Genomic DNA, 10,330 nt, shown 5'->3' with positions numbered 1-10,330 from the left:
TCTATTGCACATTAGAATGCAATTTAGTGTTGCTCACATGGCTTCGCTTTGCTGTAAACTCGGCTCTGCCTCACTCTCTCTCTCACACACTATCTTCGCGACAGTCTGGCAACGGTTGAAGATAACACACCCGCTTCTCCTAGAACCGCGAAACACGAAACCGAAGACCGATAACGCAAGCGAGATTTCACTAACCCCGTATTTTGGACGAGCCCCTCCTTCTCCTGGACACCGATAGCGAAACTTCCGTCATGCCTCTGTTGTTCATATGCCCGCCACGGCCGTCGCTGGAGCGTATACCCTTGCGTATACTCCGTACCGGTGAGCAGTTGCGAAGATGGCGCTGTGTGGAAAACATAGCGGACTGTGGGCCCTGTGGCTGTGCTTCGTCCTCGCGGCGCCGGCGTGAGTTTTTCCTAATGCATCCTACTCGCTTCATCATACGCATTAGTTTTTCCTAATGCATCATATTTTCTTTACTTAACACAGCAATGGTCGAGAGTCTGACGGACTCCCGTCCGGTTGGGAACAAACATGGTGGCGCAGTCTGCGAACACGTATATGTTGGTGAGACCGGGAACTTCGAAAGAAGGCTCCGGGAACATTTTAGTGAGGTCAAGAACAAGAAAGTCGCCTCTAATGCTGTTGCAGAGCACGTGGTGTCCACTGGGCACGACATCGACTGGAATGACGCCTGCATCATCGCCACTGCAAGACGGCTATTCCCGCCATTGCATTTGGAATCTTTCACTGTCTAGGCTTCCCGCCGCGGTGGCATGACTATCGTTCACGATCAACTGATTTCACTTCATCTTGTGTGTTTTCGACTGCTCAAGCGGAGATGAAAGCGTGTGGAAAAGAAGAGCGAAATCTTGATGGGCTCCACGCTTAGTGCTCGCATTGTACACGTGCTTTTAAGAAATAAGTGGCGAGGAGAACATATCGCCTGTAGGAAGGGTAGTGAAGGCGAGAAGGAAACCACTCCCTCGCCTTTGAGCTCTGGGTGGTGAGGGGCCCTTTAAGAACGCAGAAACCCCGAAACGCTCTGTCGGTACAGGGAAGAGTACAAGCGCGGAAACGGTCTTACGGTCGGCGTCGAAAAGCAATGTAAGGCATGTGTGATAAAAACGGCAGCAGATCTAATGTGCCCCTATGGAATTCACATGCATCGAAACTTCGTTTCGTACCACAACTAAGTCATTTTAGTTCGTATTTCTGTTGTTTTTTTCAGGCGGCGTTTAGCTCCCATGTTGTTGTGGTTGCCGCTGCATCCATGACCAAGCAAAATCGGAAGAGGCTTAAAATGAGAGCTTCACGTTAACAAAAAACAATCAAATCAAGGTTTTTTTCTGAAACATTATCAGCTTTTTTCGTTTTTGTTTTTTGTTTTCTTATGCGGAGGTTAGGCGACAGTCTCGCCCCATAAAGTCTAGAAACTTTCGTTGTGCAGGTATAACAGAAATCCAGTCTGTTCCGAAAACATTGCTATGCACTGTAACAGCCCAAACACGGCAAGCAACATTGAAATACATGACTTTTGATTAATATCATTAATTAACATAGGATTACTAGCACGGTGTTATACCGAAATACTAAAATGCATACAAGGGGGAAGGCTGTGCCCGGAGTTTCCCCGTTAATGTCCAATCTTTCCCCTGCAAAAAAAAAAAAGGTAACTAATCGTAGTGTTGTACCGAACAATTTTATGCTACTCGAGTGACGTATTGCGTTTTATTGCCTCTCAAGCATGTTAGTGTTTTGCAAGAAAGAAAACATTCAAATCGCGCAGGCGCAGCTGTGTGGTCATAGCTCCGAAAGAAGTAAGACTTGGAGTGGAAGAGACCGTTGTGATCTCCATTTGGGGGAACACGCCGAGGGACGTTACCTTAATCCTCCAGGATTATCCGAAGAAGGAGCACACAATCTTCCAACGCACCTTGGGCGTCAGTGGAGGTATGCATTGTAACAATGTTTTTTTCAAAAGATCACGGACTAGAAGACTAAGATCTCAAACTCACCTCAACTAGCGGGCCGCACTCGCGAAATGAAGCCTCATGGGCTGGGATTGTGAAGAAGGTTATAGCGGGTGCGTGAGGTGTCTGTCTGAGCAAGATGTTGCTTCGAGTTGTCGATGAATTCGCCCTCGCGCTGCCAATTGCTAGCTTCCTGGTTAGCTCAATTGGTAGAGCGACCGCCCCGGATAGGCGTTGGTCCCGGGTTCGAACCCCGGACCAGGACGAATTTTTCGGCAACTAAGAGGCTTTATTTCTGAGAAATCCGTATGCATTTCCTTGTGGCTTCGTGTTACTAACGGGTGGTTGTCTATTTTCCCTTTCTTAACCCTTCCGCCACCTTGCGGGATTCCGCAGAACTGATTTGGAGCAAGATGTCAGCGAACACTGCAACTTGAAATAAGGCCCTTCCCATATCTCATATATGGGTCACTTCTGAAAGGGATATCCAGAATGACTAAAATTCGGACGCCGATTCTGGAATGTACAGTTTTAGCAGCGAAGCTGTTCTTGGTCGCGGCATTCATGTGCGGGGTCGGCGTAGAAGGGATCACGTGACTTTACAGTGTGGCGAGAGTCAGGCTCACTGGGACGGGGAGGTCTGCGCCGTGCTGCGAGGGCGGACGTTGTCGAGGGTTGAACCTTCGAGAAACGCGCCAAGATGAGATGGGCGAGACGCAGCGGAATGTAAAATAGCGTGCCAGTGTTCAGGAGTTTTCGCTTTCGGAATGGCGAACATTTCCCTTATTCATCACTTTACTTTACTTTATTTCTTTAAATATCTCCATCGAACCACTTGACGTGAGCGTGAGCTGACGCGAGAACGGTCATGTCGTCGCCGAGCCAACCACGATGTTCGCGCAAGAGAGGCCGAAGCTAAGCGCCAATGAAGGGAAGACTTGAAAAAATATAGAAGTACGTTATCGACCGACGAATGACGGGTATAAGCTTCGCTTTTTCGATAGTGTTCGCGAAGTAGAGCTGGCTGGATTTTTTTCTTCCACGGTTATGTTTTAACACATGGTGACCTCAGGAAAGCAATGCCTGAGACCTGTCACGCCTGTGTAGCTCATGAACACATTCATTAAGGAAATAAACAAAAATATGGGACAAGGACCACCATGTGCGGGCCGGGCCGCTAACGTCAGTTCGTTGCAGCACACTGTCAGTTCGTTGCTTTCGCGTAAAGCGCTCATCTGCGGCATGAGCGTCACACTTCTACTTTCATAACAGAACCAGTGCAATCACGGGGCGCTTCGAACGGGGTGCCGCTGGGTAGCTATCACTTTGTGACAAAGGTTGCATCCGATAACAGTTATGCTGATAGACTGCTCTCGAGACAGAAGCACGTGGCCACGACTGCCGAAGACTGCGTCGCGTTAGAAAGTGAAAGGTGGAAAATATTGGTGCCCAGTGAGAAAATAGACAGGCCGTCTATTAAGGGGGGGGTGCGTCTTGGGCGTAGCGCTGCTGTCGATCGCCGCTCAAGTAGCGGAAATGTCCTGAAGAGGCTCTTGGCCACGCGGTCGCATGGTCCGTAAACTTCTGTGGTTGACTGTACATCTTCGGAACGAAAAATACGAGCAAAACCATTCGCCTGCTGAAGTGGCCTGTTCCTGTGAAGTGCGCTGAGGGTAAAGCAGGAACAGAGCAGAGGATGGACCCAATTGAGCGCGCTTTGTGGGCATGTGCTTACCCTCGCCCTGTTTGTAACTTGGCTCCGTCATATGGCGCTGCCGCACAGAAATGTCGCCGCTCGCGCACGCTAGTTAAAGATTTGGGCGGCTGTGCGTGACATTATAAAGCTTTCCTTGCAGTCGTGTGGCGACCAATAACATAGCTGCGTACATGGGCATGTGAAACTTTCTTGAGTGAAATGTCCGGAATGATTGGGAAACCTTGCCTTGACGACTTCACGCTTTCGTCTTCAGCAATAGACGTGGTTCGCATTTTCATTGACCCCGACAAGCTGGATGCCGATGAACTTCGCCTAGGTCAGCGTCTTTACGTGTCCTTAACGGCCGTGTGCGGTCAGGCATTCACCAAGGAGGCCATCCTACCTGTGAAGCGCAGGAGCGGATACATGTTTCTACAGAGTGACAAGCCCATCTACACGCCCAGGCAGACAGGTGAGCGCATACAAGATATTTTGTTAGCTAGCTAGTCATTCTACAGTGGCAGAAGAGCGACCCAGGCTGTAAACTTTTGTGATAGACGTTACCGACTTATGTAATCGCCGACTGCGCGATAACGACAGGCGAAATGACAGCGCAGGACACGTCCGCTGCTTTGGCAACCTTGTTTGATTTCTTTGCACGCATCACAATGTTAGACAAACACGAAGACGGGCACAGACATAAACCCACAGACATGCACGTATGAAAACAACCCACCCGTCAGATACTTACCTCGGCGTTAAAAGCTCCTTTTTTTTTAAATAAAGTGACATTAGCGCACATAAAGACGAGCACAAAAACGAGGCAGAACAAGGACAGACGCTTTAAACACATTAAAAAGCTGCGCTGTCAAAGCAAGTTATTGTTTTTCTTTATACAGTTAAGCTGTATATGACTAGGTTCTGGCACATCGCGTCCTTATACAAAAGACACGTAGAACAAGAATTTTCGGTGCCCCTCAAACCCTCCCGTCGTGTGCTCGCGACGGGTGCCGCTCGCCACCACAGACGTTTCTTTCACAAGTGCTGCGATACTCGGCGGCGGCTTTTCCCGCCGATTGTTGCGCCCCTTTCTCTCATGACGAAGAGATCGCTTTAGCGCTGTCGTCAGCAGTTGCCCTTTGAACTCACTATGGGACGGACGGTTGTCGCTTGCTCGGTGGAAGAACAGCGGGAATTGAAGGAGCGCCCACGCGTACAGAAGCGCGAATGGGCTTGTATATGCTGCCGCAGAGCGTGCGGCCGCTGCTTTCGCTGCCTTCCATCTTCACAGTAGTGGAAGAGCTGTTACTTTCTTTTTCAGTTAACCTGCGAATGATCGCCGTTGGAGAGGATCTCGTTCCTACCGCAGGCGAAATCAAGCTGGAAATAAAGGTAAAGATTTATTTTCAATAATTGTTTTTATTAAAATCTGGAATGATCACAACTTTCGCGCCAACTTTTCTCTAAAAATTCGATTCTCCAACCACGACAAAAGAAAGGGTATTACGGCGCAACGCTCCCTATAATCCTTATAAATCCTGTCCGTGACCTTATAGATGGCGCTTATACCTGTAGATTGAAAGTTGTTTTCGTTAGTATTATAGGGGTTACGCGTACGTTTTGCCTCGTACGGGTTAGCAGTGAAATGTGACTCTACATTTGCAGTGTGCACTGGTGAGTAGTCAAATTACAGGAAGAAACCGAGCTCTTCTCCGTGTCACGCAGTCTTCAATAAAACTTTGTACGTCAGCAACACTTTCATGTATCAGCTGTCAGATCGACGTGCATCTGTGATATGTTCCTTGGGTGACCTTTAGATTGACGCGTCTAAAAAAAGAGATATATGAGCCAGTGTGTGTCTGTATTGGTGCTGCGTTCTTGTCTGTAATGTTCCGACAATGATCGGTGTGTCGGTAACGTGCCGGCATGCCGTTCATGTGATCAGCACCAGACAGTGGGGACGAGTCCTTCCTCGTGCTGTCCTTGCTTAGTTTCCTGGAAATACCCACATTTTTCATTGCATTGAGCGGAATTAGTGTGATTCGATTTGCGAAGTGGCTGCTGCGCGCTGAACGATGCCGCTTTACGCATTCCCGTGCAGAACCCCAAAGGAGTGGTGGCACATGAGACGATGTTGGGTGCCGTTGGCAACACACCGGCGACAGGCATGTTAAGTCACTCTTACTCTTTCCCGGCCTCACCTGTGCTCGGTATGTGGAGTGCCGTCGTCAGTTACGGATTCCGTGTAAGTTTTTCTTCCACTTAAAGGATCTTTTTAATATTCTACTTTTATTGCGATAGCAATTGTACGGACACTCGAGGCGCATTTTTGCCGTCACCGTCATGTTTCGTATAAAGTCCAAATCGATAACATCTCTTCGTGCCTCGTATGTTCTATGCGCGAGCGAAAGCTTGAGAAGGTTTCAGACGGGGCGTGGCTCAAGCAGAGAGGAAACGCGTCGACCGGTTATGTCGGGCGAAGGAGCATGAAGGGGTGCGGGAGATGGGGGGATGGGGGGGGCGCAGGAGGCTGCGTCGCTTCGGCAGAAATTGCGAATTTTGACCATAAGAGCGTGTGCTCTGTAAGCTGAGATCAGTAGGCGGCTCATAACCTTGAACGTACTGTGCTCTCACTGCTTACTTCGCGTTGAAACGACAGACAACACGAAAACCGCCTGCGTCCCGTGGAGCGGCTATATTCCCGTATGCCACTGTTTTGTGTAGTTGCGCCAGATCGGAGCCCAATGGAGTTAGCTGATAGGCTTACTTCGTATAACATTCCAATTTGTTGATATCGGATTCATTTGCGGCGGAACTATTTTAGTTCGATATAGCCCGGCTTCACTGCACACAGACAGGAAAGCGTCTAGAGCGTTGTTCGAACGTGCATTGTTCTTTATCACCTGGGTTTGAAACTTCCGAAGTTTTGCGCATTTATTTGTTGCAACGAATACTGGGGCGTGTCTTGCTGCGTAATTCCAACGGAGATAAGCATTTTCCGCTCTTACTCGTGGAATGGTCTTCTGTCGGAATGTCTTTGAGCAACCATATGATTGAGAAGAAAAAGATGGATTTCGCCTTCGAGTCGTCTTAGGCAGATGCACACGCGACCGTTTGACTTTTGTCTTTGATGTTAATGCGAAATCATTTATATGCCCTATGAAGCAGCAAATCCGGCTTCCGTCTGTCGGGCGCCGGCGTTACCACCCGATGGGGGGGGGGGGGGGGGGGAATCTTGCGTAACTTAGTAATGACGCCTTTACATGGCGTCATGTGGTAATGCCATGTGACGTGGACGTCGGTAGTGTAGATGTCCATATGGTCGTCACACACAGCCATACTGTGCTTTTGCATTCAATACGCCTAAGCGGACTTGCGTTGTTGTTGTTGTACACATGTGCGTTCCCTAATAACTTCTTTTGCTTTGCAGCTCAGCCAAGAGACCAATATCACTTTCGAGCTTAAAGAGTATGGTGCGTATCTATATTTTTTCTGCTTTATTCATCTCCGATTCTGGCCTTGCAGCGGTCATTGCATTTATTCACAAGTAATTATTACACAATTTTTCTCAATATGGACAACCTACAGTCCTTCGCGCTGTATATAGAAGCGCCAGATCATTCAAGCGCGAAATATGACTGTATGTATGTATGTATGTATGTATGTATGTATGTATGTATGTATGTATGTATGTATGTATGTATGTATGTATGTATGTATTATGTATGTATGTATGTATGTATGTATGTATGTATGTATGTATGTATGTATGTATGTATGTATGCTGTTTACGCACAAATTGCCGCTTCTGTGCAGCATAATCATTCGTAAATAACACGACAAACTTTAAACGAGACCGAAGTTCAGAATGGAGGCTTGAGGGTAACCTGTGAGTGTAACCTGCGCAAATTGAGTGTAACCTGTGAAATTTCGTGCATGAGCTCCAAAAATTGCAGTTGGAAGTCCTTGCGGAGCCATTGTTCGTTCTACAGTGGCGCTGCCGTCGATGTAGTCTAGCTTGCACTGATTTACTCGAAGCCTCTTTCTGTTCGGTTCTCAGTGCCACCATCGTTCTCAGCAAAGATAACGACGCCCAGCGTCATTCTACCGGATACGGATGTGAAAATCATTGTTGAAGCCAAGTAAGTCCCACTTGTGTACGTATTCATAGCCCTGTATATCTCGCTGGAATATTGGCACTGTGTGCATCTGTGGCCGTGTTTTGTGCCATCATTATTGCAGCCACCGGTACTTCATCCTCTTATTTTCTTCATCTTCTTTTTATACTCGTCACCATCGTCATCATTAGCGGCCTTGTCAGAGTTTTAAATAAATGAAAAAAAAAGGGGCTGTATGTCTACTATGTTGTCCCAAAGGTTGACGCTCCAACCGCATCCAGTTGAGTCTTTTTTTTTTTTCAAGGTATACAGTCCTTTTAGCAGCATATAAAGAGAGAAGACGAAATCAACGCACGAGCAAGCTGCTCAGTAGTCCTTGTAATCTCAACTATATGAACCACGAAATGAATATGCTCAGATGCGCATTCGAAACGTTCTTGAGGGAGAACAGATGGCTCATAGTTTTGTACGTGTTGTGCCCTCATCGCAAAGTTTGCTAAAGGGGTGAGCTGCCAGCCTTTCTTCGTATATCATTCCAATCAGTTGCTGTCGCATTAATTGCTTCACCCTTGCTGCGAAACTGACCTTTTTTTTTTTCGTATTCTACTCTCTGTGTAGGTACCCGTACGGAAAACCAGTGCAGGGTTCGGTTACCTGCAAATTTAAAACCAGGAACGCCAACACCGACGCAGTACGATCACACCTAGGAGCAGATTCTGTAACCAATGAGGTAAGCCGTCGATATCATCATCACCTGAGCAGCGTGGGGGAAAAACAGACTCTACCGCACGACTTGTCAATCAGTCAATCAACCGACCAATCAATAACTTACTTAACATGCTCAAGAACAAACCTATGATCTAAGCGCAGGCGCACGCATGAAGTAAAAATGAAAGCGGCTCCGCACTTGTGGTGCCAATCCTGAAGGAAGTGCGGAGCTGGGCGACTTTGCTTGTTTCGCTTCATTTTTCTCTTCCTGTATTCCTCTCTTTCTTTTTATTTCATGTCTGTTTCTCATCCTTTTCGTCTGCTTATTTCTATTTCTTTCTCTCTTTATGTATCTATTTCTCGCTCTAGCCATTTCAATCTTTTACAGTAGAGCTGTTATGCTCGAGCTTTGCCGTGCGTCGTAAAAAGAAAATTATCATCATCATGAACCGGCATGCACTCTCTTCTTGCGCCGATTTGTCCGGCGTGGGATGTAATAATTCGGGTTGCAGAAAAAGCGAGTGCAGAGAGAGAGAGAGAGAGAAGAAAAAAAGAGAAATTCTTGGCGAAAAAAATATTCTTGGCGAAGCAAGCTTCGAACCCGCGTACCCACTATCCGAAGATGAGCGTCGTAGAGAGAGAGAGAAAGAGAAGAGGAAAGGCAGGGAGGTTAACCAGAAGAACGTCCGGTTTGCTACCCTGCACTGGGGATAAGGGAACGGGGAATAGAAAGAGAAAGAGATAGAGAGAGAAGGAGAGCACTGCACGTGCAAAGGGGTACAATCAGTCACTGAGGCTGAGGCTGACCTACATTACATCAGCGCTCTGATATTCCATTGGGGAATCGCGGCCTTTCAGAGGGCCGTGGGCGAGCCGTTGTGATTACTGCAGCGCTGAAAACACTGGATCGAGAACCTCCAGCATTTGCAGGGCAGCTCGGGCAGTCGGAGTGTTCAGCTTATTCAAAAGCATGAATATGGTGTTCAGAAGAGAGCGAAGCATCGCAGCAATGTCCTTGTCTTTCTTGGGCAAGTCGTCATAACCACTCGGCTATCCAGGCATGCTAGCAGAGCACAGCATAGCATTGTGTAGTATAGCATAGGAATGGGGTGGGAAAGTGAGGTTAGGGTGAGAAGCAGAGGTGTGAGGGTGAGGAGGAGGGAAAGTAAGATGGCAGAACGAGTACAGAGAGAGAGAAAGAAAGAGAAATAGAAAGGGAGAAGACAGAGAAAAAGATAGAAGGCGAGGGAACTACAGTGAGATAGAGAGAAAGACATAGAAAGAAAAAGAAAGAAAGGGAAGAAAGAGAGAAAAAGAAAGACAGAGAGAGAGAACGAAACAGACACAAGAAAGATAGGAAGAAAAGAGAGAAAGCATAGCCTTGTATGGTATGTATACCAAGGGATGGGAAAGAGAGAGGTGAGAACGTAAAAGCCAAGCCAGAACCAGCTGGGTGCCCATTAGCTCTGCTGTGAGCCAGCCTAGCGCGACACTAGTGCAAGCTGCGCTTTCTTTCTTTCTCTTTCTTGCCTTTCTTTCACTCTCACTCTTTATTTCTCGCTTTCTGTTTCTTTGCATCTATTTTTCTCTCTCTCTTTATTACTTTCTCTCCCTTTCTTTCTCCCTATTTCTTTCTTTGTTTCTATGCTATGCTTTACTCTCTCCCCTTTTCATTTCCCTCCTCCTCACCCTCACTTCCCTTTCTCACCCCCTTGCTATACCATACTATACAAGGCTATGCTATGCTCTGCTAGCGTGCTTGTGTCGCCTATTGGTTTCGACGCTCGCCTTCGGATCGCGGGTACGCGGGTTTGAATACTGCTTCGCCAAGAAAT

The 10,330-nt window shown here is 47.4% G+C and overlaps 1 protein-coding gene across 1 annotated transcript in view; it reads left to right on the top strand.

The window, feature by feature from the left end:
- The first annotated feature begins 243 nt into the window (after positions 1–243).
- The window catches only part of LOC119407256 (complement C3), a 59,996-nt gene continuing 49,909 nt past the window's right edge, over positions 244–10,330 (top strand). Inside the window, exons 1-8 of the mRNA XM_037674139.2 lie at positions 244–405; positions 1,790–1,953; positions 3,944–4,141; positions 4,991–5,061; positions 5,771–5,914; positions 7,100–7,142; positions 7,730–7,811; positions 8,406–8,517. Of these exons, the coding sequence (XP_037530067.1) occupies positions 338–405; positions 1,790–1,953; positions 3,944–4,141; positions 4,991–5,061; positions 5,771–5,914; positions 7,100–7,142; positions 7,730–7,811; positions 8,406–8,517 (882 nt within the window). The 5' untranslated portion in view covers positions 244–337. The remainder of the gene's footprint in view (positions 406–1,789; positions 1,954–3,943; positions 4,142–4,990; positions 5,062–5,770; positions 5,915–7,099; positions 7,143–7,729; positions 7,812–8,405; positions 8,518–10,330) is intronic.

This window comes from Rhipicephalus sanguineus, chromosome 10 (genome assembly GCF_013339695.2).
Source record: "Rhipicephalus sanguineus isolate Rsan-2018 chromosome 10, BIME_Rsan_1.4, whole genome shotgun sequence".
In the NCBI taxonomy this organism is placed as follows: Eukaryota; Metazoa; Arthropoda; class Arachnida; order Ixodida; family Ixodidae; genus Rhipicephalus; species Rhipicephalus sanguineus.
This window is presented reverse-complemented; position numbering and strand designations above follow the sequence as displayed.